Source organism: Sminthopsis crassicaudata, chromosome 6 (assembly GCF_048593235.1).
Source record: "Sminthopsis crassicaudata isolate SCR6 chromosome 6, ASM4859323v1, whole genome shotgun sequence".
Classification (NCBI taxonomy): Eukaryota; Metazoa; Chordata; class Mammalia; order Dasyuromorphia; family Dasyuridae; genus Sminthopsis; species Sminthopsis crassicaudata.
This window is the reverse complement of record NC_133622.1, coordinates 30,422,922-30,450,547: the sequence shown is the minus strand read 5'-3', so window position 1 is coordinate 30,450,547 and position 27,626 is coordinate 30,422,922. Positions and strand designations below refer to the sequence as shown.

General features: G+C 38.9%; 1 protein-coding gene across 1 annotated transcript; it reads right to left on the bottom strand.

The window, feature by feature from the left end:
* Nucleotides 1-11,824: 11,824 nt before the first annotated feature.
* CHRNA9 (cholinergic receptor nicotinic alpha 9 subunit) lies at nucleotides 11,825-18,119 on the bottom strand. Its single transcript, XM_074275781.1, has 5 exons — nucleotides 18,056-18,119; nucleotides 17,597-17,742; nucleotides 16,524-16,678; nucleotides 12,872-13,404; nucleotides 11,825-12,354 (listed from the first exon to the last, which is right to left on the bottom strand). Exons 1-5 carry the CDS (start codon nucleotides 18,117-18,119, stop codon nucleotides 11,825-11,827), a joined length of 1,428 nt encoding a protein of 475 aa, XP_074131882.1.
* Nucleotides 18,120-27,626: the final 9,507 nt, after the last annotated feature.

Sequence of the window (27,626 nt, the reverse complement as noted above, 5' to 3'; positions counted from 1 at the left end):
GATCTCGCTTTTAAGGCCCGGGGAAGAGCACAGAGCGCCTGGGACCCCTAGTGGTCACGCCACGAATTACCGGCTTCAGAGCCGCCTTTGGACCTTCATTGGCAGACCCCTTCCATCAATGACGATTTTTGGAGCTGGAAGAGGTGTTGGGCCTCGGGCCGCGCCCCGCCTTCGCTTCTCGGGTGAGCTGGTCCAAGCCAGATCATTCCCCGAGTGTCTGCCGCAAGCGCTGTGCCAGCCGAGCGGTGCCCGCCCTGAGCCCGGCCCGGAGGGCGGCCCACGTGCTCCGGCTGCACGGTCTCTGTCTCTGTCTGTCTCTGTCTCTGTCTCTGTCTCTGTCTCTGTCTCTCTCTCTCTCTCTCTCTCTCTCTCTCTCTCTCTCTCTCTCTCTCTCTCTCTCTCTCTGTCTCTCTCTCTGTCTCTGTCTCTCTGTCTCTGTGTGTGTCTCTCTCTCTCTGTCTCTCTGTCTCTCTCTCTCTGTCTCTCTCTCTGTCTCTGTCTCTCTGTCTCTGTGTGTGTCTCTCTCTCTGTCTCTCTCTCTCTCTCTGTCTCTGTCTCTCTCTGTCTCTCTCTCTCTCTGACGCTCTCTTTCTCTCTGTCTCTCTCTGTGTCTTTCTGTCTCTCTCTGTCTCTGTCTCTGTCTCTGTCTCTGTGTGTGTCTCTCTGTCTCTGTCTCTGTCTCTGTCTCTCTGTCTCTGTCTCTGTGTGTGTCTCTCTCTCTGTCTCTCTGTCTCTCTCTCTCTCTCTCTGTCTCTCTCTTTATCTCTGTCTCTCTGTCTCTCTCTGTCTCTGTCTCTCTGTCTCTGTCTCTGTCTCTGTCTCTCTCTGTCTCTGTCTCTGTCTCTCTGTCTCTCTCTCTCTTTCTGTCTCTCTCTGTCTCTCTCTGTCTCTGTCTCTGTCTCTCTCTTTCTTTCTCTCTCTCTGTCTCTTTCTCTTCCTTTCTCCCTCCTTCCTTCTCTGTCTCTGGGTCTCTGTATCTCTCTGTCTTTCTGTCTCTTTGTCTCTATTGCTATGTCTCAGTCTCTGTGTCTCTTTCTCCTTCCTTCTCTGTCTCTCTGTATCTCTATCTCTATCTCTGTCTTTCTCTGTGTGTCTTGGGTCTCTTTCTGTTTCTCGTCTGTTGGTCGGTGTGTCTGTCTTTCTGTCTCTTGGTATCTCTTTTCTCTCTGTCTCTCTCCATCTCTCCATCTTTTCCTCCCTCCTTCCTTTCCCTTTCCCCCTCTTCCTCCCTCCCCTCCTGTCCACTTGCACTTGAGACTCCAATCATTTGAGTTACTCTTTAGGGTTAGAGCATTCTTCCAGAAGCCCCTATTAAATGCAAATATATTACCTAGGAAATCCATGGGAATCGAGGATTGTGGATACCAGAGAAGAGGGTGCAAAGGGGGAGGCAAAAACAAGAGATCCAAGCTGCTCCTAAGACCAATTTTGAGAACTTACAGGTGTTTGCTGCTGCTTCCAGGGACCCCGGGGGAATGGAGAGGTTGACGTCATTAAGCTAATTTTTACAAAAAGGAAAGAAACAAACAAAAATACATAAAATTTTTGAAATTAAAAAAAATGAAATGAAAGAAACCAAAGCTCAGAGACATTATTGGAGATGCCCATGTGATCACCGGTTATAAATAAGACAGCGCCGGGGCTAGACTCCGGGGAATCCCACTCCCATCATGGAGCTGTTTCTACCATACTTTCCCTTATTTTGGGCAGATCCAGGAAAGGTTGACCAGGCAGAGCATTCTGGAGACAGGTCCGTTTTAGAAAAATTTGCTTCAAAATAACTGTTTGGACATGTATACATATATTGTATTTAACTTAGACTTTAATATATTTAACATGTATTGGTCAACCTGCCATCTGGGAGAGGGGGTGGGGGAAGGAGGAGAAAAGTTGGAACAAAAGGTTTGGCAATTATCAATGATGAAAAATTACCCATGCAGATGTCTGGTAAATAAAAAGCTACAATAAAAAAAGGAAAAGAAAAATTTGCTTCAAGCACCAATCAAAAGTGACTTGAGGTGGATAAATAATGAGGGTTCTCCCGGAAGACTGTAGGATCATCCCTAAAGATAGATTCTTCTTATTTTTTCTATTTTATTATTATTACTATTATTTATTTATTATTGTTCATTTATTTTATTCTCCCTCCACTTTATTTATTTGTACTATAGTACTCCTTGGCCTAAAGGAATCTAGAACTAAAGGTAGCCAGCATTTAAGTGTCTACTATGTGCACAATACAAAGGCTCATGGCTCAGAATTCCTGACCTCAAAGAGCTTACAAGCTAATAACAGGAAAGATAAAATATGTCCATAACTGCAAAATAAAGTGGGGGCGGGGAAGGATTACTTCCAGAGGAAGCTTCATGAAGTATGAGAGGTCTTAAAGGACCTTGAAGGAAAAGAAAGAGAAGGTCAGAGAAAGCAAAGACAGGCTCGTCAAAATGATGGGGATATGAACACGGAGCACATTTCTCAGCCAGATCACTACCATGTGGTGGGATAGATTGAAAGTCACTTAAAAACATAGGATGTTTATCTTTCATCTCCCCCCATTCCACCTTGGCACTAATCAAAACGTCGGCTGTGTAGTAGTAGGCACTTCATAAATGCTCCTTTATCAAGGAACAGATACTTAATCTTAGCCACCCTAATAACGACAGGGTGGTTCAAATAACATCCACAGCCCATGAACATTCTCATACAGAGAGGGTGCGAGAAGACGTGTCTGTCTATATCTTGATCAACTTTTGGGTCCCATTCCCAGTCTGTCCCACCCCAAAAAATATTGCTTTGAGAAGATGGATGGACTCCCCAGGCATAGCTGGACTCATTGACCCCCAAGAGGGTATTCATTTCCATAAGGACTAGTGAGCTGGTCAAATGCACAAACCCGAGGAGGTCAGATTAAGACTAAGGCCTGGGGTTGGAAGAATTTCTTTAGGGCCACAAACTGCAATTCATGGATATTCAGGAGCTGGTAATTATTAATATCTCTCACCACCCTCACCTCCTCTGGGCCTACTGACCTACAACTGGGCCCCTCAAAAATCATCTCCTGAAATGTAAGCATAACCTTCAGGTAATGGAGATCCCGGTAATTCTTGCTCCATAATTGTAATCACCATCATCACCATCATCATCACCATCATCACCATCATCACCATCATTACCATCATCATCACCATCACCACCATCATCACCATCATCACCATCACTACCATCATCACCATCATCACCATCATCACCATCATCATCACCATCATCACCATCATCACCATCATTACCATCATCATCACCATCACCACCATCATCACCATCATCATCATCATCACCATCATTACCATCATCATCACCATCACCACCATCATCACCATCATCACCATCACTACCATCATCACCATCATCACCATCATCACCATCACTACCATCATCACCATCATCACCATCATCACCATCATCATCACCATCATCACCATCATCACCATCATCAGCATCATCACCATCATTACCATCATCATCACCATCACCACCATCATCACCATCATCATCATCATCACCATCATTACCATCATCATCACCATCACCACCATCATCACCATCACTACCATCATCACCATCATCACCATCATCACCATCACTACCATCATCACCATCATCACCATCATCACCATCACTACCATCATCACCATCACTACCATCATCACCATCATCACCATCATCATCACCATCATCACCATCACTACCATCATCACCACCATCACCATCATCACCATCATCATCACCATCATCACCATCACTACCATCATCACCATCATCACCATCACTACCATCATCGCCATCATCATCACCATCACTACCATCATCACCATCATCATCACCATCATCACCATCACTACCATCATCACCATCATCACCATCACTACCATCATCGCCATCATCATCACCATCACTACCATCATCACCATCACCATCATCGTCACCATCATCACCATCACTACCATCATCACCATCATCACCATCACTACCATCATCATCACCATCATTGCCATCATCATCACCATCATCACCATCATCATCACCATCACTACTATCATCACCATCATCATCATCACTACCATCACTAACATCATCACCATCATCACCATCACTACCATCATCATCACCATCATCGCCATCATCATCACCATCATCATCATCACTACCTTCGTCACTATCATCATCATCATCATCACCATCACTACCATCATCACCATCATCATCATCACTACCATCATCACCATCATCATCACCATCATCATCATCACTACCTTCGTCACTATCATCATCATCATCATCATCACCATCACTACCATCATCACCATCACCATCATCACCATCACTACCATCATCACCATCACTACCATCATCACCATCATCACCATCATCATCACCATCATCATCACCATCACTACCATCACCACCACCAATCATCATCTTCACCACCTTTATTGTAATTACTTGGCCCTCACAACAATCCTGTGAGATAAGTACGACAGATATTCTCATGAATGTGAGAACTGAGATTGTGGGAGGGTAAGTGATTGCGCCAGACTGCTACTGTTCACAGGCTTTTGAGCTGAGATTCAAAACCAGACCTTTCCGTCCCCAAGGTCCCTGCACCACATTGCCTCAGAATGTCCAGAATCACAGGGCTTGGCAGTGATCCATAGTTCACCGTGACCACCCCTTCCATCAAATACACAATCTATGGGTCTCCAAAAGTTTAAGTTGCCATCAGCAACATCCCTGCACTACTTCCCCTCCAACTTAAATACATTCAAGTAGTTGCTCTGATGACCCATTTCAATAATTTAAAACTATATGTTAAACACACACAAAAGCTTGCTCTGGGCTGTGGGCAGGTAATATGACTGCTATAATCCCGACTTTACAGAGTTCCTTTGATAGAAAGCACCTAAGGTCATGAGTCTAAGCAAGTCAGAGCCCAGATCATCACCATCATCATCATCATCCGTCTTTGGCAAAGAGTGAAGGTCCAGACCCTTTCTAACAGGCCACAGTGTCTCCAAGGAGACTCCCGCTGCTACCAGCAGCTCCCGGGCTCCCCCAGAAGTGCTCATTTGGATCCTGAGAGTGCCCCCCCACTCATGCCAGACCAGGTAAGTGCAGCAGCAGGGAGAGAGAAGGCCAAACCCCCCACTGCTTTGGCTCTTTACAATTTTCTGTTTCCTTTGTTGATTTTAAGTTCCAGCCCTTTGAACAAAAGCTGTGATGAATGACACCTGAGTCATCAATAATACAGAGAAAAAGGATCTTCTGCCTCTTTCATTTCAACTTCTGGAACTTGTATTTCGGGTTAGGACGTGGCAGGAAATGAGCAATTCAGAATAGTTAAGAGAAAAGCCAGGGAGCCCACACCTCTGCAGGCCATTTGACCTAGAATGGGGTGGATTCCTTTTGGATCTTGTAGTCCAGCACTAGCAAAATATGGCTTTTTGCCTTGTAGCTAATTCTGCAGATGAAGGAGAGAGAGTGTGAGGGCACATTTCATTGGCTTTAATTCCTGATCCCCTCCACCCTCCTTCTGAGCAGGTCTCAGCAACTCCCATGAGGCCCCTCCCTCCTTTCTGGTTTCTGTCTTTGTACCCATTATACTCCACCTTGTAGCATAGATAGATAGACAGACAGACAGACAGATAGATAGATAAATGAATGGATGGATGGATAGAGAAATGGATGGATAGAGATTAAAGAGAGATATCACTATATATACATATACACACACATATCTTTACCTCTTTATAATATATTAGGGTTCTGGCACCTCTGACATGAGGGCTTGCTGAGCCTTTTTCAGGACTATTCATCCATCTTTGAGGTTCACCCTCCCCACTCTCACCTGTAGTATGCACATGTGGCCACCCCAGTGAAGCCATCCAGGCAGATGGCTAAACCAGATTGAAGGTAACTCCAGGCCTCAAACCCATCCGTGAGTTAGGGGAATTCTCCCTAAAGCACGTGAAGATTTCTTCCCTTTCGAATGGATGGATGAGACAACAATTTCTTCCATTAACTGTGAGGGTGGCCAGACAACTATGACACTCACGGCATCCATGGCATCCCCGATGGTCACCACTAATCCTGACTTGTCTTGGTCCTGCATTCTGAAGATCTGGAAGAGAATTAGGCTGAAGATTTCAAGGAACCTGCCTCACTTAAATCTAGTTTATTTTCTGACAGTCACCCCACAAAGTCTTTGGTCTTCTTCAAAAAGAATAAACAATTCCATGTGAGTGTGTGTGTGTGTGTGTGTGTGTGTGTGTGTGTGTGTGTAAATACACACAAACTTATACACATATATATGTATATTTGTGAAGACAATGAAGTGGTTCAATGAATACAGCACTAAGCCTGGAGTCAGGAAGCCCTGAAGTAGCTTCAGACACTTAACTAGTTGTGTGATCCTGGACAAGTCACTTATTTACCTTAATAAGTGGAGAAGGAAATGTCAAATACAGTATCTTTGCCAAGAAAACCACATGGCCAACATTAGCATCATAGAGTCAGGAAGAGTTAGATGTAACAACAACAATGCATTGTTGTACATACATTTCTTTTCTAGTAGACCACAAGCTCCATGAAGGCAGGGAACATGCTCAATTAAATGAGAATATAATTCCCAAACATAGACATTTTATATACATATATATATATATATATATGTAATATCACTCATAGACTACATATTATATGTGTATGTATACATACATATTTTTGCAAACTTCTAACATAAATGCTAATTATTGCTTTTTCATTTTTGTCCTTAGCATCCAGCACTGAGCCACTCAGTGGCTCAACAGCAAGCCTTTAATCCATATTTTTACAATAGAATTCTCTTCATTTCCCCCTTGCCCTGCCCTCTCTTCTCCTTGTAGGAAGGGCTTGAAAAGGATCTTAGAGGATATCAAGTCTTTCAAGCCTGAGACTTTTCTTTTTGCTTTTATAGTCAACAAGTATTTTTGATGTGCTTACTCTGTGCCAGTTAGGGTGTTAAGGGCTGGACAGACAAAGACCCAGCCCTGCCTTCCGGACATTCAGATAAAAGAGACTTTCCAATGACTACATCCCCATACAAGAGCTGTACTATGTAAAAGAAGCTAATATATTTTTTTTTCAGTTTCCTTATCTATTTTTAAAATTTTATTTTTAATACCCATTGTTTTATGGATTATGTTGGGAGAGAAAAATCAGAGCAAAAGGGAAAAACCATGGGAGAGGTAACAGAAAAAAACCCAGAAAAAATTAATTTTTGATTTACATTCAGTCTCCTTAGTTCTTTTTTTGGTTGCATATGGTATTTTCTGTCCAAAGTCTATTGGGATTGCTTTGGATCACTGAAGTACTGAAAAGAACCAAGTCTTTCATAGTTGATCATTATTGTGTACAATGTATTCCTGGTTCTGCTTGTTTCGCACAGCATCGGTTTATATAAATCTTTCCAGGCTTTTCTATAATCACTTTGTTCATCATTTTTTATGGAATAACAATATTCCATTGCTTCCATATATCACAACAGCCATTCCACAATTGATGGGGATCTACTCATTTTCCAATTCTTTGCCACCACAAAAAAGTGCTCCAAACATTTTTTGCACATGCGGGTCCTTTCCCACTTTTTATAATCTCTTTGGGATACAAACCCACTAGAGACACTGCTGGGTCAAAGGTTATGCACAGTTTGAGAGCCCTTTGGGTCTAGTTCCAGATTGCTCTCCAGAATGGTTGGATCAGTTCACAACTTCACCAATAATGCAGTAGTGTTCCCGTTTTAAGAGAAAGCATTAGAGGTGAGTCTGGGAAGAGGATGCTAGGAAAGGCAGGATTTGAACCGTCTTGAAGGAAGCCCAGAAGCCAGGTGTCCTGAAAATCTTACTAGTTTTATATTTTAATAGCTTCACTAAGATTTTCAAGACATGATGTATACAGTTAGCACTTAATGAATGTGCAATTGAACCAATATAAATCCAATGTTGAATTTGGGCCAGCCTTTGAAAATACAGAGCCAGCTAGCTGGTGCATAGAATGCCAAGCCTGGAATCACAAAGTCTCATCTTCCTAAATTCAAATCTGACCTCAGACACCTACTAGCTGAGTGACCATGGGCAAGTCACTAGGCCCTATTTGCCTCAGTTTCCTCATCTGTAAAACGAGCCAGAGAAGGCAATGGCAAACTACTTCAGTATACCTACCACGAAAACTCTAAACAGGGTCACAAAAAGTCAGAAATGGCCTAAGAATAACCTTTTCTCTAAAATGCACAAGGTAATCTCTAGAGGACTTTTCCAGCTCTAGATCTACCTGACCTATGGATTCTAAAGCACCACAGGGCTCTTTTGAGCAACAGCAGCTTTCCAGATTGCTGGAAGGTAGGGGCTGGTCACACCTGGTACACCGGATGAGGAAGATTATTTCAAAGTGCAAAGAACACTCTGGATTCCTGCCATCTGCCTTCCTTAGCAGCTGATCTTGGGATCCAGGCCCAGAACATGTGAACAGGAGAATCTCAATGGCTTTATGCTTTATGACTTTACATTATATATGAAGGTCCAGATACACTTACAGCTTTAATTACTCCACACAAAACCTGTCATTAAGAATTCAAGAGATCATTTCTTTGATGATGCAAAGCCCCTTCTGGGGCTGAATTTCCTAGAAGAATGACATGGAGTCTCTATATTTTGACCCTCCAAGGTTTTCCGTTACCCCTCAATCCAGGCATGGCTTATTAATTGAAACAATTAGGAAAACAAGGGTTATCACATGAACTTTAGCCTGGAATTCATCTCAGCAGGGCCAAGATTCTATATGGTGTTGGAGATCGTTGTTTCAAGTCCCCAGTGACCCAAACAAGGTAATTAATTCACTTCTTTGGGCTTAGGTACCAAGTAGGTCAGCTTCTAACTTTTCCCTCCTGTGAATGAAGTAATCAGTCTGGGTAATACTGAAACCCAGAAGGCTTTTATTCCACAGCCCTCAGTGTTACCGAGGGCAGCAGGGAGGAGGAGGATGGAAATACTGCTTAGCATTTGGACCCCAAAACAGATCTCTCCATCTATATAAGGGCTTTCAAACTGGGTTCCCCAGATCTCAACAATTCCCCAGCTGTCCATTGGGTTTCTCCAGAGCATTTCATCAGTGTGAAGAGACAAAAGGTGGGAAAAAATATTGATTTAGACCTGGTTTTTTTGTGTGCGAAAGGCCCAGATTTATTTCACATTTTAAAGCAATTCAATGTAACAAATATTTCCATTGTTCATCCAATGGGCATTGGCAATGTCATATGAAGACATTTCCTTTGTCACCTTGGAACTTTCACTCTAATAGGTTTGTGGGAGGATATTATTTCCAAATCTTTTCCCTTCAAGGAATAGAGTAATAAAAAGTTAAAAAAAAGAAAAAAAAAAAAGCTGGGCGTGGAGTTAGGAAAAACATAAGTTCTGATCTCAGCTTAGATACTCCCCATTTTTGCAACCCTGGGCAAGTCCTGAGTTTCAGTTTCCCCATCTGGAGGGTGAGAATAATGCTATAGTGTCTAATCAGTTGTAAGGAATGCACTTTGTAAATCCGAAAGTGATATCTAGGGTCTCCCAAAGGAGAGCAATACACTTAGATTTTAGGGACGCCTTGGATATAAATGTGAACTTTTTTTTTTTAATCTCCAGAATTCACCATCATCTATACCCTGTAGTGACATATTTGTTTCTAACTACAAGAGTGCTCAGTACCAAAGAGTAACCAGTAGCAGATGAAAAATAAGTTCCATTTATTTTATTGTGACCCTGAGAAATAACATAAAAACCAGAGTAATTTTACTATAGAGCAGCTAGGTGGTACAATGGATAGAGTGCCAGACCTGAAATCAGGAAGAACTAAGTTCTTGTCATAAGATCCTGGGGAAGTCACATAATCCCATTTGCCTCAGTTTCTTATAAAATGAACTGGAGAAGAAAATAGAAGACCACTCCAAAATCTTTACCAAGAAAACCCCAAATGGGGTCACAAAGAATCCGACAGGACTGAACAATAAGAAACAACAGAAATATTATTACAACCCCCTGATTTCTATTCCTAACTTTATTTTCTTACTATCTTATAATTTTCATTATTAGTAATATCTTCACAAATCCTTCCCAATCCTCTTTCCTTTTTTAAAAAATAGCAATATGGTTCAATTAACGAACCAGCATTCTATAAGTGCCCAATGTGGATCATTTTCTAAAAAACAGTATTATTATTGCTTTATTATCACTATAGCATAATCTATGTATTTATATGTAAATATATATGTACATGTATGTATATAACTATATGTGTATACACACATTCTTTTATAATTTTTGACAAGGACCCATGATTTCATTAGTGTGAGTTTGCATCCACTGATGCAAACTGCCATCCCTTCCTGAGCAACAGCCTGTTTTCTAGTATCACTACGCCAACCCAACAGGCAGCTTGAGCCTTTCTGCCAGACAGCAGACAATTCATCCATCACAGAACCTGTACCCAGATCCCTTCTCCAGAATGGTAGAACTTGAACTTGTCTGTTAGAGAATCAAGGTCTTAATACAGAATTAAAATAAAATCAATATAGAGTTAAAACATTACTTCATCAAGATTTCAGAATAGATATATGTGATTCTTTAACTTTAAAAAAACTTGATAGCCAGAGTCTTAAAATAAAAATACAAAGCTGGGCATTGGAGGAGAAAAGCTTCCCATGTAGAGCTCTGTAGTTTTGTGGGGACTGCTGCAATCTTGAAACATTTAAGCTAAGACTGTTGGGTAAGGTTTCTTAAGTTGCATCAACAACTGGTTATCCATATATCCAGAAAGCAGAAGGAAAAATGAATTCATGAGTATCCCAAGAAAGAAAAAGGGGATCTATCAGGTGGTTTGTCAATGAGTTTTGCACATTGATTGTTAGTATTATTGCCTTTTGTAAAGCCTGCGTCACCCACCTACTAAGTCAGATAACATAGATTTATGCTTTTTGGACACATGTAAACCATGCAAAAGAGAAGCTTTCTGTCTTCAAGGAGTTCCTGAAGGGAACAAAGTCAGAGGTCAATGACTCCAGGACTTATCCAAATTATGAATTCTGTTTACATTATCCCACATAAATGGTCATCTAGCCTCTACTAGAAGACCTCCAGTGGTAGGGAGATTGTAACCTTGATAAAGCACTTGATCTAGTACATCCCAAATGGGAATGGGGCTCATGGTGACTTTTAGTTAATCTTTGTATAACTAGGTTCAAAAATGATCTTCCTTCCCCATCACCAAAAATTATGCCCCTTTTATTTGCCAGCAAGTATCAGAAATGTCTTTAAAGGAGATTTATGATTTATAATTTATTTTAATTCTGTATTAAGACCTTGATTCTCTAACAGACAAGTTCAATTTATGATTAGAATAGAAGATCATGGTTTTATTTTTGTTTTGTTTTTTTCTAGAATGGTACTAATATTTTTATTTCTTTTTGAGAGGCTGTGTCTGTGTGTGTGTGAAGCCTTTATGCATTTTAAATAATACTGACTCCTCAGTTATTTGATAGAGAATATCTATCCAGTGTGAAAGAGCATGAATTTGTTTGTTAGAGAATCAAGGCCTTAATATAGAATTAACACTTTACCACTTGATCAAGATTGCAGGAAATATATAGTTCTATAACTTTAAAAAACTTGATCACCATTGTCCTAGGCTACAGTAGAAAGATTCTGAATCTTGACTCCCAGATCCAGCATTCTTTCTACCTTCCAGATTACGCTTTAGCTATAATCAAAATACTCATAGCGAACACCATGATGAAAAAGATCCACATGAAGAATCTGTCGATCACTTTTGCCACCTTCTTCCATTCAATTCCTTTTGCGTTATTGGTGCGGTGATCTTTGAGGCACTTGGCAATGTACTCAATATTCCTGGTCAGGGTTAGGTACCGGGCGCAATAACTGTCTGCCTCTTTGGGATTCTCGCCCTGAGCTCCCAAGTCATTATTTAAAAGTCTATTGATTTCCTTCTTCCGGACAATGTTATTGTCTCTGTTCTTGAGTCCTTTCCGATGCGTCTCTGCATAGTCCTTCTGGTGACTGTCTTTGCTATGGCGCGGGCTGGTGCAGCTTTCCCCGACGTCATACACAAATAAGATCTTGGACATGTACTTCAGGATGACTATCCTTGCCCACTGGGGCACTGGTTTGGCTTCAGCCCCACAGAAGTGGATGTTCATCACCATGATGGTCAGTGCAGTGGACGCTGTTATCAGGGCCATTGTTGCTATATAGTATTTGCCTTAGATGAAAACAATAACAATAATAATTTACATTAAAAACAGCTTTTTCTCCCCCCTTCTACCTCTATCCCGTATGCACTTCCCAATTCAAAACCTTTGTTCATTCTAGTTTTAAAGAGCAGATAGAACTCGATTGGATTAAACATCAAAATTCCCAACTCTAAATTAAATCCCCCATATCAGAAAACAACTTGTAAAAGAGTTGAATTTGATGACTTTTGGATTCCTTTTCAATTCTAACAATCTGTGATTTAGGTCAATTGCCAACAGCAAATCAATTATGTAATGATCTGGAACGGACTGATCCAAGATCCAAGGAGCATTTATTAAGCATGTTAAAGACAATAGAAATACAATGGCAATTTAATAACCACCTAATATGTCTCCCTGCATCCTCCTCCTCCTCCTCCTCTTTCTTCTCCTCACCCTCCTCATCATTATCACCGAAGTCAAGCTGTGGCTCATTCATTTTGAGCACATAGCCATCTTCACATAACGGCTATTAATACTACTCACCTATCAGAGGGACGTTCTCAGAAGGAGGCATAATCTCTGCAACCATTAATTGAAATACAGTCATGGCCAAGAGCACAGTGACTCCCAGGGACACTTTTTCCCCAGAAGCTGCTGGGAGGTAAAAACTCAGGGGAGCCAAAAAAGATATTAGCACACATGGGATCAACAAGTTAACGATATAAAAAGACGACTTCCTCTTCAGAATAAGGGTGAAGGTTATGTCCGGGTATGGCTCAGAGCAGCATCCATAAGTGATCACATTCTTCACTGCGGGCATCCCATGGATTTCCCACTCCACGTCTTCGATGAAATCAGAGAGATCGCCACTCTCCAATGCATTAAATATATCCACTTGATTACCATTATAGGTCCAGGAACCAAAGGTCAGGTTGCACTGCTGATCATCAAAAGGGAAATAAGATACATCAACTACACAGGAACTCTTGGTGATAGCCGGGGAATCCCAAGTAATAAGCCCATCATATCTGAGGACCACATTTGTATTCACTGGCTCTGAAGATTCATCATCAGCTCTAAGGCAGAGGGAAGAAGTAAAAAAAAAAAAAAAAAAAAAAAAAAAAAAAGTTGCTAATTAGATTGCAGTTTAATTCATCAGCTCTTTCCCTTCCCAATTTTTCCCATTCCCCCAAAGTAGCTCTCTTATTTTTTAACTCTCTACACCAGAATCTCCACTAGTTTGTTGTTACTTAGGCTCAAGGAAGTATTTAGGAGAGTTCAAATGTGACCTCAAGTATTTCCTGGTTGTGGGGAAAACAAACAAACAAAAAACAAAACATGGATAGCACTGGCTTGCTCTGGTCTATGGAGATATCAAGAGTTGTACACAATTAAAAAACAATTTAGGATCAAAAGTTCAGAATTATTTATGAATCAGCTTTCTGTTTTACCTTTTTAGTCCTGTTGAATTGTTCCCTGAAACAACTCTTCTGAATGGAAGGGAGAAAATAGCAACAACTTGGGATGGGAAGAAGGAGAGATTAGGGAAAGTTTCGTAGACTAGATGGCTCTGGAACCAAGTGCTGAAGGAAGACAAGGATTCCGAGGAGGGGGATGAGGAAGGAAAGCACTCCAGTCTTGGGGGAGTGCTGTTATAATTGCACAGAGATGGGAGGAGCATCAAGCTTGAGAGACAAAGGTGGAATTTGGGAAGAAGAGTGGTTGAAGGATGGAAATGTAGCCCTAAGCTACAATCAAGAGTATTAAATGCCAGGCAGAGGAGTTTAAGTTTTACCCTAGAGGCCATGGGAACAATTTAATGTTTTTGAATATTTTAATGAGACTGTTTTGATGGTGGTATGGATTGTAAAGGACAGACTGGGAGGAAATAGACTGGAAACAGGGAGGTAATTAGGAAGTTTCAGATGACATGGATTATACCCATTTACATGAGTATACTCATATGGTGAGTAGAGAGAAGGAACTCGAAGGAGATATGTTTTGGAGGTAGAATCAATATTGGTACTTGATTCAATTCAAGTGATACAACTCTTAAGAACTTTAGATCACATGGCACGGGAGACACTGGCACAGGACGTCCAGCGTGGCGTGCCTCCCTCAGAGAAGGGGCTGTGCTCTGGGAGCAAAGCAGAACTGAATCAGCTCAGAAGAAACTCAAGCTGCACAAAGCTGGAGAACGTACCCCAAATCTTCACAGGGACTATTTGTGGCAGAGCGTTCCGAGCACATGCTAGTCTGATCAGCCACAGTTGGACACACTATAACTTAACTCTAACATAGTGATGTCATTTTGATTTTCTTTGAGAATGAAGGTCAACAACCAATCATAATAATAGCTAGCATTTATAGAATGCCTACTGTGTGCCAGGCACTGGGCTAAGTACTTCACCGATATGATCTCATTTGATCTTCCCCACAGTTCTGAAAGGTGGAGACTAGTGTTACCCCGATATCATAGACGAGGAAACCAAGGCAGATAGAGTTAAATGGTTTGTCTAAGGTCATTCAGTTAGTAAGGGGATGAATTCAGGTCAAGGATGACTGCAAAGTTATATACCCTAGGCATGTAGGGGTAATATGTAGGGGTAACAGGGGGGTGGGTGACGGTGCCTTCAACAGGAAAGATTAAAGGAGGGGCCAGTTGAGGGAAGGAGGAAAGTAATGAGTTCTATAATGAATATGTTGAATTTAAGATGTCCATGAAAAACTGAGGAGATGTGCCCTTTGTCACCCAGTTTCCAGCATCTGGGATGGGCTTTGAATTCGAAAGCCCAGAGTCTATCCATTACACTGCCTATTCGTCTCCTGGTCTACAACCATATCATTTAAAGTTTCCAAGTTGTTTATGAAAAACTAATCGGCGTCTATTTGCACATCATTTACTTGATTCCCCAAGAAGCACAGGACCCTCTGCCTCCACTTCTTCTGTGGGCCATGTACCGTGCTAGCCTCTGGAACAAGGCTAGAGAACAGCACCATGTTCAGACCAGTTCCAAGGATCTTGCGATGGAGAGAGCCATCTACTGCTAGCGACAGGACTGTGGGAACTCAACATTGCATCTCACTCTTTTTGTTGTGGTTTGCTTGAATTCTATTTTCTTTCTCATTTTTTTGATCTGATTTTTCTTGTGCAGACTGATAATTGTGGAAATATGTATGCCCATTTTGGATTTAAGATACATTTAACATATATTGGATTACATGCCATCTAGGGGAGGGGGTGGAGGGAAGGGGGCAAATTGGAACACAAGATTTTTCAAGAATCAGTGTTGAAAACATTATCCTTGCATATGTTTTGAAAATAAAAACTTCAATAAAATAAAATAAAAATACATTAAAAAAAAAAAAAAAGAATAGCATCATGACTATGTTTCCCTTTCTTGTTCTAAATAGACAGCTAAAAACCCAGAATCTGACAGGCCTGATTTCAAATTCTGTCTCAGATACTTCCCAGCTGTGTGACTCTCAACAAGTCATTTAACTTTGCTCAGTCTGTTCCCTCATCGGGAAAAATGGGGATAATGTCGCTACTTACAGGATTGTTATGAAGATAATATATTTAATAAGTATGATATGATATCAATATATATTTTAAATTTTATCATTTAAAAAATTATAACTTTTTACTAACAGAACATATGCCTGGGTAATTTATTACAACATTATCCCTTGTACTCCCTTCTGTTCTGACTTTTCCCTTCCCTCCCTCCACTCCCTCCCCTAGATGGCAAGCAGGCTTATACATGTTAAATATATTATAGTGATATCAATATATTTTATAATGATATCCTTCTTATACAAATATATTTAAAATAAGAATAAAACACTTTGCAAATCTTAAATTGCTGTATAAATACTAGCTATTATTAGTGGCACACCTCAGATTGTTCCTATTATGTTAGAATTAGGGACAAAAATATTATTTGATAGCCATGAATATACTCAGAGCTCCCACAAACACAGATACTAAGGAAATCTAAACCAGAAGAGAGGCAAAAATATATTAAATGTTTCATTAGAGTGGATGTTCAGTTCCTACACAATAAGGGCTTCGTTTCTTGCCTGCTTGGAAAAGCTTTTCTTCATCATGCTTAGATTCAGACAAATCAGCAGTTGAAATACACGCCAAAGTTGTGACAATCCCACCACGCTGTTAGTTTTGATTCCAACTTACTTGTTATAAAGAACAATATCTGGCCGCCATACTAAGTCACTGGGGATCCTGATGGTGTCCAGTCCATCATATTGGTCTCTATCCCACTTGAGATATGCATCGTACCAGATTTGGCGAATCCACAGATAGGCTGTCAAAATTTGGTTTCTTTCATCCTGCAAGGGGACTTGGGATGTAGATATTTCTAGGCAATAACTCAAGCAGATGTATCCTGTCGCTAGAATATATTGTCCTCTTCTGCTTTATGACCATATTTATTTCAAGGCCTTACAGTTACAGCTACAACTAGTAGCTTATAAAAGTCTACTTCCTTAAGTTAACTGAGAAGCCCATTTTTAAAAAGTTAGTCTGAGCTTAAAATGGGCAAATGTTCAGGTCCTATTTGATGAACAGATCAAATTTCTCATGAAAACATACAAGGAGAGTGAGAAAGAGTAAAAAGAGAAGAGAAAAAGAAAAGAGAGGGAAGAAAAAAAGAAAAGAGGGAGAGAGAAGAGAAAGAGAACAAAGTGAGAAAGGAGAGAGGAGAGAAAGAGTAAAGAAAAGGGGGGGAAGGAGACAGAAAAGGAGAGAAACAGAGACAGATTCAGAGATAGAGACAAAAAGACAAAGACACGTTCAGAGAGATCAACAGAGACAGAAAGGCACAGAGAACACGTATATATCTATAATGCAGAGAAGAAAGGTGAAATCTTCTAACTATAGTCTTAAATGCAGAATTAAAAATAGTATCCTTTAAACACCTACACACATCTATTTTCTTTCTTTTTCTTTTTTATTTTCTTTCTTTAAGCAGATTTTAAAGCTCTCCCAGACAGTTTTATTTTGCTCATTCACTTACCCGACTGCTGAGCAGGAGAAAGAATATTTTCCTACTTTCACACATGAGGAAATAGCAGTGAAATTCACACCTTTGTGAAGGGAAGACCTCTCACCTTTATCTTGTCCATCTCCCATTAAAGGCTCCACAAAATACCTCTTGCTCCCATAACATCTCCCTACCCTAGTTAAGAAGCTGTTTCGATAGAAAAGAAGGTTGCTGTCCTAACTGGCACCCATGTTTTGTTACTCACCATATCTTTAATTTGCGAGAGTGTAATCTGCAGAGTGACATTCAGTACTTTGTCTGTATCTTCCACTGGTCTCAGGGCATTGGAGTAATCTTCAAAAAGGTCATTAAATAGCTTTTGAGCATATTTCCCTTCTGCTGCCTCTATGTCTGCATTAAAAAAAAAAATTAGTGCTGAAAAAATAGAGTAGAATGGGATGCTCTGTGTGCCCTCCCATCTCCCCCAAAGATCAGACTTGCTCCAGACTTGTTCCAAGAAACAGAGCTAGATTGACGGGCAGCTTTTTGGAAGCACTAGCATTTATCCATCCCTTTGTGCCATGGATGTGGTCCCCTGGCCAGCTGCAGGCTTGCCCGCAGATGGCTCCCTAACGGTCTCCCCTCTATTGCCAGAGATCCAGGTCCTGACTCAGATCTTCAGTTCCAGAAAGGATAGACACAGACACCGTTACTGTCCTCTCACCTCTCAATTTTGAGGCTGCCCACAAAATCCAGCAAAGGGAAAAATAAGAATGGGGCCAGTCCATCCTAGAGGCTGAAGCAATTTTCAGTTTCTTAGACTCTGAGAAATTATAAGATGTAGCAGAGATGGAAAGTCACCAGTAAATTCTAGGCCCAGCACCAGGCTTTGCTTTCATAGGAGCAACCGCCGCCACCACCACAGAGGATGGGAAATCTCTCCAGGCATTGCCCACTGAACCTTTGCTCACACTGAAGTCCTGTGCCCACACACCCCCTCGCCCCTCCCAGACTCAGGCCCGCTTCTCACCACAGGTAACCTGAGACCAGCCTGTCTGTTCCTGCTCACCAATGAAGCCCGAGATGGTGTGTGAAGCTTGGGGGAGTCAGGGGCCCCAGAGGATCCTCTGCTATCTTCTCCCAGAATACTCAGATCCCACATCTGGAAAAGCTATGGGGGAAGAGAAAGGGGAAAACAGCAGAAAGGGCCCCCTTCCCCTCACTTCTGCCATGAAAACTCTTTTATACTCAAAGAGATGGCTTTACATCATGGGAATTTATTCAGACTCCCAGGGAGTGATAAGAGATAATAAGCCCCCTCCTCCCTCAAACATACTGATATCAAGGTGAATAAAAAGTTTGCTGAAATTCTGATATCAGCTGAAACAAGATAAGGTGAGGATGAAAAATAATTGTATCCAAAACCAGAAGGGAGAGAGAAAAAAAAAGGAAAATAATTCCACAGTCAAAAACATTAGGACTGTTTTATTTTTTCTTTCTTTCAGTCCCTTTCATACAGATTGTTTTGCCTGTTTCTTTTAGTCTGTCAATTTGAGTACCCTGTGAATTTCAGATCTAGCTATCATCTACCTACCTATTTATCTATCTATCCATCCATCTATCTATCTATCTATCTATCTATCCATCCATCCATCCATCCATCTATCTATCTATCTATCTATCTATCTATCTATCTATCTATCTGTCTGTCTGTCTGTCTGTCTGTCTGTCTATCTATTTATCTATCTATCTATCTTTACCTAATCTATCATCTACCTATCTATTAATTCATCTATCGATCATCTACCTATCTATTCATCCATCCATCTATCCATCTATCTATCTATCACCTATTTAGTCTGTGCTGAGAATCTGGCTCAGGGGCCAATTTATTACTTTGCCATAGAGAATCATAGCAATGGGAGATAGATATTCTTATTTTTTCCCAAGCTGCCTTAATCTAATAAGCCATTCTTTCCCCTTCAGGAGCCATACCTACCAAGTGGGTCAGATATTTGTCAACAGCTCTCACCTGGGCTAACAAAGCTGTCTCTGTCCGCTCCCCTTTTTCAGAACTCTATTCTTTGAGAGCATTATGATGATGCTGATTTCTCATGGCTTCCCCACTGCCTCCTGACTGGCCTGTCTGTTATTTTTAAAGATCATATTTCCCTGGTGGCCTGATTTGCTGCTAAGCGGTTCAGTTGATAGAACACCAGAGTCAGGAGCACCTGAGTTCAAATGTGACCTCAGCTGTGTAATCCTGGGAAAGTTATTTAAACTCTGCGTGATTCAGTTTCCTCTACTGTGTAATGAGGATAATAATAAAATCTACCTCCTAGATAGAGGATTCAATGAGATAGTATTTGCAAATACTTAGCACACAGTGAATGCTTAATAAATGCTCGTTTCCTCTTTGGTAATCAAATTCCTATTGCCAATCCTGAAATCTCTTGCCCAGTAAAGGGCATCTTTGACAAACTTCCTTCGATTTATTTTTCAAACTGCTCGCAGATAAGGACCATGTTTATATTACTCTCATCTCTTCCACAATGCCTGACACAAAATGGGTTTCAGAGCAGGTGCTCAATAAATACTTGCTGATTTGGTTGATCAGATAATTCGAGCTGGCAGTTCACTTATTTTATTTTTTTTTAATGGAATTTTATTTTTCCAAATACACTCAAAGATAGTTTTCAACATTCATCTTTGCAAAACCTTGTGCTCCAAACTTTTTTCCTTTTTCTCTCCCCTGCTTCTTCCTCAAGACATCAAGCAATCTGATATGGGTTAAATGTGCACAATTCTTCTAAATGTATTTCCATATTCATCCTGCTGGGCAAAAATTAAAAATAAAAAATCAGACCAAAAAGGGAAAAAAAAATGAGAAAGGAAAAACAACAACAACAATAAAAGGTGAAAAACACTATGCTTTGATCCATATTCAGACTCCATATTTCTCTCTGGGTATGGATGGCACTTTCCTTCCCAAGTCTATAGGAATTGCCTTGAATCACCTTATTGTCTGTTGCAAAGAGCCAAATTTATCATAGTTGATCATAACATGATCTTATTGTTACTGTGCACAATGTCCTCTTGGTTCTAACAGTTCACTTCTTCCAAGACAGGTAGGTTACATAATCTACATAGATGTTATATGTTCCTAGTTAATTTTGTGTTGTCTCCTCCCATTAAAATGTAATCTCTGAAGAATAATATTTTAATTTTTTTCCCCGTGTTTTTTTCCCTTTGGGTTTGATTTTTCTTATACATCATTACAAATGCAGAAACGTGTTTAAAAGAATTACACATTTAACTTATATCAGATCGCTTACTGTCTTGGAGTGGGGGGAGGTAAGGGTGAGAGGGAGCAAAATCTGGGACACAAAGTCTTACAAAGGGAATATTGAAAATTATCTTTACATGTATTTGGAAAAATTAAGAACTATTGAGGAAAAACAAATAAATAAATAAATAAAATAAGTAAAAAATAAAAGATGATCTCCTTGGGAGGTGGGATTGAGTTTTTGCAAACTTTCTTCATATCTCCAGCATTGTCCTTAATAAATATTTGTTGACTAACTGAGCCACTTCAAAAATCTCATATTCAGCTCAATAACATTTCTTATTTGCTATGTGCAAAGCACTATGTTACGGGCTCAATGATATGAAATTAAAAAAAAATTTAATCCTTGCCCTCAGGAAGTTTATATTTCTCCTTGGGGAATATGGCATATACAGAGACGAGTGTAATACAAGATAACTTGAAGGAGCGATCACTGACAATTGGAGAAAGGGACAGAAGAGTGATTGGGAGGGCTCCAGATAGGAGATGCTATCTGAACTGGACTTAGAAGCAAAATAAAGATTCTGAGAGGCAGAGGAGAAAATGCATTTGAATCAAAGATTATATTCAGCACAACATCTTTAATATGGGATGAAAAATGGCCAATTGCTTTTGGGGGGGTAAGGAGGGAATTTAACTACAAAAGTCGAAACAAGAGAATCAGTTGTTCATCTTTTAGTTATTTTGTAATTCAATTAGTCTAAATATCCCATTCTCAGAATTTGCCAGTTTACTGAGATTTCATGAAATGAAATTGAAATTGCATAGTTCAGCACAGAATCAAGCCCCTGTGAGTCAGGAAGTTTGTGGTTCGAATCCCAGCAGTATTGTAAGGGGGCCCCAGGTGTAGAAGTTGTGATAGCATCATTCTGCAGATGACATGATCATATCACTTTGGAGAAGCCACAGAACATTAAGGTCAGGAAAAACAAACCAAAACCTCTAGTGAATTATGTTCTAGAAAACACAATAATTCATTTAGAATTCACACATACACACAGAGTAGTTTCTTATCATCAATCATCACGATTTATTAATTAATTCATTAGAGCTCTGGGAGTGAGCTTTCCATCCTTTACAGCCTAGTTTTCAAACATTTCATAGGACTGCAACAAGTCACTGAAGTCATTAAAAAGAGAGAAAAATGAGAATCTTTATTAATGGCCAATGGAAAAATTCTTGGAGAAAAGCACATTTCAGAGGCTTCAGGATATTTTGACTTCCTGCCAAGACACAAACTTGATTTATAAGATATCTAAGAACCTTGTGCCTAAAAATTCATCTGGCCGTAGAAAGTGAGAAAAAGGAACCATAGAATCATAGATTTAAGTTGGCAAAAATGACCAAAGATGGGAGAGTAGTCAAAACTGGAAGGATTTGGGAGAGATAAACTACTAGCACATTGTTGGTGGAGCTGAGATTCAGCACATCTATTTAAAAAAATTTTTAATGGTATTTTATTTTTCCAAATATGTTAAGATAATTTCAACAGTAATTTTTAAAAATTTTTATTAATTTTATAATTATACATTTTGACAGTATATATGCATGAGTAATTTTTTTATAACATTATCCCTTGTATTCATTTTTCCAGATTATCCCCTCCCTCCCTCTACTCCCTCCCTTAGATGACAGTCAATCTCATACATTTTACATGTTCAACATTAATTTTTGTAAAACTTTGTATTCCAAAATCTTCTCCCTTCTTCCTTCCCCCAGACAGCAAATAATTTGATTTGGATGTGTGATTCTTTTAAACATATTTCCATATTTGTCATGCAACTATTTTTGGAAAACAATTAGGATTTATGCAAATAAAGTGAACAGAATGTTCATTAGTTGTAATTGTTTAGTTGTGTCAGATGTGTTCTTTATGACCCTGGGGGTTTTATTTTTTAACTTTTCTTTTTTTTTTTTTTTTTTTTTTTTTTTTTTTTTACTTTTTCCTCCAATTACAATTAAAGACAATTGTAAACATTTGTGGGTTTTTTTTTTTAAATTTTGCATTTGAAAGTCTCTCCTTTGCTTCCTCTCCTCTCATTGAGAAGGTAATAATTTGATATAAATTATAGATGTGCAGTAATGCAGAATATATTTTGATTTTGTAAAAGAAAACATAAACACAAAAAACCCCAAGAAAAATAAAGTTTTTAAAAAGTATACTTCAATCAGAATTTACAGCCCATCAATTACCTCTCTGGAGGTAAATAGTATATATATTTTTTAAGTTATAAGTCCTTCAGGATTGTCTTGGACCATTATATTGTCAAAAATTTCTAAATCATTCAGGGTTGACCATTGTATAGTATTGCTGTTGCAATATCCCTAGTTCTCCTTGTTTAAAGGAGTAAGTGCTAGTGTTCACTTCACTTTGCATCAGTTTATTTAAGTCTTCAGTTTTTTCAAAAGCATTTTGCTCATCATTTCTCATAGAACAATAGTATTCTATCACAATCACATACCAAATTTGTTGAACCATCCTTTGCCATAAAAAGAGCTGTTTTGTACATATTTTTCCTTTTTAAATTTTTTTTTGAGATACAGACCTAGGAGTAGTGTTGCAGTCAAACAATGTGCATAATTTTATAGCCCTTTGGGCATCGTTCCAAATTGCTTTCCAGAATGGAGAATCAGTCACCAATAGCACATTAGTGTTTCAATTTTCTGCATGGGATTTTCTTAGCAAAGAAACTGGAATTGTTTCTTCTTCCCTTTTATAGTATATTAAGACAAACAGAGAGTAAGTGACTTGCCTAGAATTACATAGTTAGTGAGTGTCTGAGACCAGATTTTAATACAGGTCTTCCTGACTCCAGGTACAGCACTCTTTCTACTAAGTCACTTAGCTGCCTCTAAAATGTCCACTACTAGGTATATACCCCATGTAGGTCATTGATAAAAAGTTTCCATACAAATATTATTGCTCTGTAAGAAATGACCAGCAGGATGAATACAGAGAGGCTTGGAGAGACTTACATCAACTGATGCAGAATGAAATAAGCAGAGCCAAGAAAATAACATACACATTGACTACAAAAACATAAGAAAAAAGTATCAATCGCCAATTAAAAGTGAATATTACAAAATTAAGAGAGAACCAACATGAAATATGAAAAGATGCTCCCATCCCCCTTCCTTTGCAGAAATGTGAGGTCTACAGGTATAGAGCATCATACATATTAATTTGATTTTTCTGACTTTTTTCTCTTCCTCCTTTTTCTTTTCTTCTACTTTTACTTTTAAAATATTGTTATTTGGTATGGTTCCCTGAAAGGAGAGAAGAAAAGAAATTCTAGGAGGAAACTTGGTGATATAAAAACAAAATCTAGCAATAAAAATTATTTTTTTTAAATGTAAATTTTTTGAACACAGGGACTATCTCACTACGTAAAATGAATTATTACATATTCAATAACAAAAATCTATTTCCTCTTCTTTCTATTTCCACCCTGATTCCAGAAAAGAAGGGGGAACTCTTGTTATAAATATGCAATCAAACAAGTATTGGCCATGTCCAGAAAATGTATATCTCCCTCTGAATTAATTACTTTTTCTTCGTCAGGTAGGTAGGATGTTTCATCAACTGGAAATCATGTATTAATCAGAGTTCAGTCATGCAGTGATGAGACTTTAACTGTCTTCTTTGTATTCTCTAGGCTTGACTTGCAATAGATCCTTTGAAATTTCTTGTCATTCATTTATTCATTTTAGAACTTTTAACATCTCATAAGTACAAAGTGCAGAGGTTGGGTCCTCCTTTTGTTATCCCTTGCTCATAGACCTCTCCTCCTTTTCTAATGACATATTTAATAAATGCTTATCTTTTACACTGTTTGTGCACAGGTAAACATTGCTCATGCACATCATGCTTCAATGGAGAGTACATGTGTCTCTAATGCCCTTTGATACTTAAAACATCACGGTATTATGATCGCACAGCTACTTGGAGAATATTGGTGTTAAAGAGACAGAAACATTAAAAACACTCCAGAGATCATTATATCTGCATTTGATAAATTCTCTCATAGTATCCCAGAACAAGAGAATTCTATTACAAAAAAAAGCGGTATTGTTTTTTGTTTTGATTTAGAAAAGGGAGGAAGAAGTTGTTTGATTATCTCTTCTAATAATTGCCCACCAGCCCCTCTCATTTCTCTCTGTTTGTAATCAGCATCCCATCATGCTAATGATGATAAACATCACGTTCCCCTATAGTTCTACTAACATCACAGATGTCTCACAAACAGAAAGAGACCAGGAAACACCACTGTAATAGAATACAAGACACAGTCCCACTATGGCTTTCCATGGTGAAAAACTTATCCAGCCACATCAGGGAGCACAGACATTTTCAAATTTTCTCCCTCCCTTTCTGCCCCCCTCATTGAGAAAGCAAGCAACTTAGTAACTCAGGAAAAGTCGATAAAGTTCATTAAAAGAAATTAATAAAGCCAAGAAATGTTCATGAATGACAAGAGATCACATAGTATTTTTTTTTCTGGGGCAAGAAGACAGCCTGATAAATGATCTGGAGTATTCGATTCCTCCAGGTGAATGATCTAAAGAGATAGTATTAAACACAGAGGTGTCTTGCCAGAAGACATATAGTGTTTCCCACAGAAATAACTTTAGTCTTGACTGCTAAGAATTCTGTCTAGCAAAGGTTTGTGGGTCTTTTCTACCCTGTGTCATAATTCTGCTCAGAGCCAATGGACAGGCTATATTTATGAACACATCCTTTTGAAGCAATGTTAAGGTTTCTCTCACAGAAAAAGCCTGTTTGCAGATGAACCCGCCTAGTTGAAAACTGACGGACAACATTCAATAAGAAAAGCTCTGATGTCCATGAAGAGGTCTGTATGAAAGATTAGAGATAATTTACTATATTTGCATTAGCAGTGCAATGTTCATATGGGCTTTAGGTAGGCTCATGGAGGGTTGTTTAAAGAAAAGTTCTTCTTAGACTGTAAAGTATTAAGTAAATATGAGCCTTCCCATACTGAAGCTTGATATTAAGACTTCTTGAAGCCTTTCTAGCTGGATAGGTTATATCTAGGATAGGGAGACAGTATAATGAAAGTGGAAGAAACAATTGATGTGAAGTCACAGAATGTGGGTTCAAATCCCATTCTGCCAACTGGCAGTGTGATCTTGCCACATAATTTAACACCTCTGAATCTTGCTTTCCTCATCTGTAAAATGAAAGGATGAGATTAGATAATCCTGAAGGCTTTTTCCAGTTTTAAATCTATCACCTTATGGTCAGGAATATACTAGACTCAAATCAAACTGATTCAGGAGAGCTGATTGTTAAATTTTCATTTAAAATTTAAAATAAAAAAATTTTGATTTATTGTTATTTTTTCTTGTCTAGGCTTAAAAAAGTGATGGAGAAAGGTTTACCATGCAGATTAAATCTAAAAGTGTGTAGTGTATATATTTCCCCCCTCCATCATCCCAGAAAGCACTTACCAGCACACCAATGCTTATGACCTTTCAGAAATTATTTGCCACATGGATGGCATGTTTTTCAATTTTTTTTGTTTTTAATTAACAAATATTTATTTTGTCTTCCTCCCATCTCCCTCCCTCTACTGGGAGGGAATGAAATCCTTGTAACAATTACATATATCTGAGCGAAACAAATTCTTGTGTTGAACATGACCAATAAGGTATGTCTTATTCTGAATCGAATTCATTAAAGCTCTGTGATAGAATATATTTTAATAATAATTCTGTGAATACTATTCTTTTTAATAGAATTTTATTTTTCCAAATACATACAAAGATATTTTTCTTTTTTTTTCTTTTCTTTTCTTTTTTTTAAATTTTATAATTATAAAATTTTTTTGACAGTACATATGCATGAGTAATTTTTTTTTTTATAATATTATCCCTTGTATTCATTTTTCCAAATTTTCCCCTCCCTCCCTCTACTCCCTCCCCTAGATGACAGGCAATCCCATACATTTTACATGTGTTACAGTATAACCTAGATACAATATGTGTGTGTAAATCCAATTTTCTTGTTGCACGTTAAGTATTAGATTCCGAAGGTGTAAGTAACCTGGGTACATAGACAGTAGTGCTAACAATTTACATTCACTTCCCAGTGTTCCTTCTCTGGGTGTAGTTATTTCTGTCCATCATTGATCAGCTGGAAGTGAGTTGGATCTTCTTTATATTGAAGATTTCAACTTCCATCAGAATACATCCTCATACAGTATTGTTGTTGCAGTGTACAGCGATCTTCTGGTTCTGCTCGTTTCACTCAGCATCAGTTGATGTAAGTCTCTCCAAGCCTCTCTGTATTCCTCCTGTTGGTCATTTCTTACAGAGCAATAATATTCCATAACCTTCATATACCACAATTTACCCAACCATTCTCCAACTGATGTACATCCATTCATCTTCCAGTTTCTAGCCACTATGAAAAGGGCTGCCACAAACATTTTGGCACATACAAGTCCATTTCCCCTCGCAAAGATATTTTTCAACATAACCTTTGCAAAATCTTGTGTCTCAATTTTTCTCCCTCTTTCCTTCCTTTTCCCTTCCCCTTCCCCAATACAGCAAGCAATCCAATGTAGGTTAAACATGTACAATTCTTTTGAACTTATTTCTGGAATATTACTTTTTTAGTTTATTTTTTAATATACATTGTTTTATGAATTATGTTGGGAGAGAAAAATCAGAACAAATGGGAAAACCATGGAAGAGATAAAAAAAATAAGAAAAAAAAGAAGTATAAATAGCAAATGTTTTTTTACACAGAATATTATTCTTAAAATCTGCTTAATATGCTTACATTCCCAGTGCTTAGCATAGTATTTAGCACCAACGTACCCCATTGTACCCCAAGTACATGAAATCTTGCCCTGGAGGCATGGGAGGATGAGAATAATTTGTTCCAACAGCCATGAAGGCAGCTGAAGCAGGCACTATGGAG

What these genes read in the sequence shown, in the direction of transcription:
- CHRNA9 (XM_074275781.1), bottom strand. Translation starts at nt 18,119, where the DNA reads ATGGACTGGCCCCATTCTTATTTTTCCCTTTGCTGGATTTTGTGGGCA. An exon ending in GATATTGTTCTTTATAACAA is followed by an intron (nt 13,405 to 16,523) that starts GTAAGTTGGAAT and finishes CCTCTGCCTTAG; the next exon opens with AGCTGATGATGAATCTTCAG. An exon ending in TGAGAACGTCCCTCTGATAG is followed by an intron (nt 12,355 to 12,871) that starts GTGAGTAGTATT and finishes TTTTCATCTAAG; the next exon opens with GCAAATACTATATAGCAACA.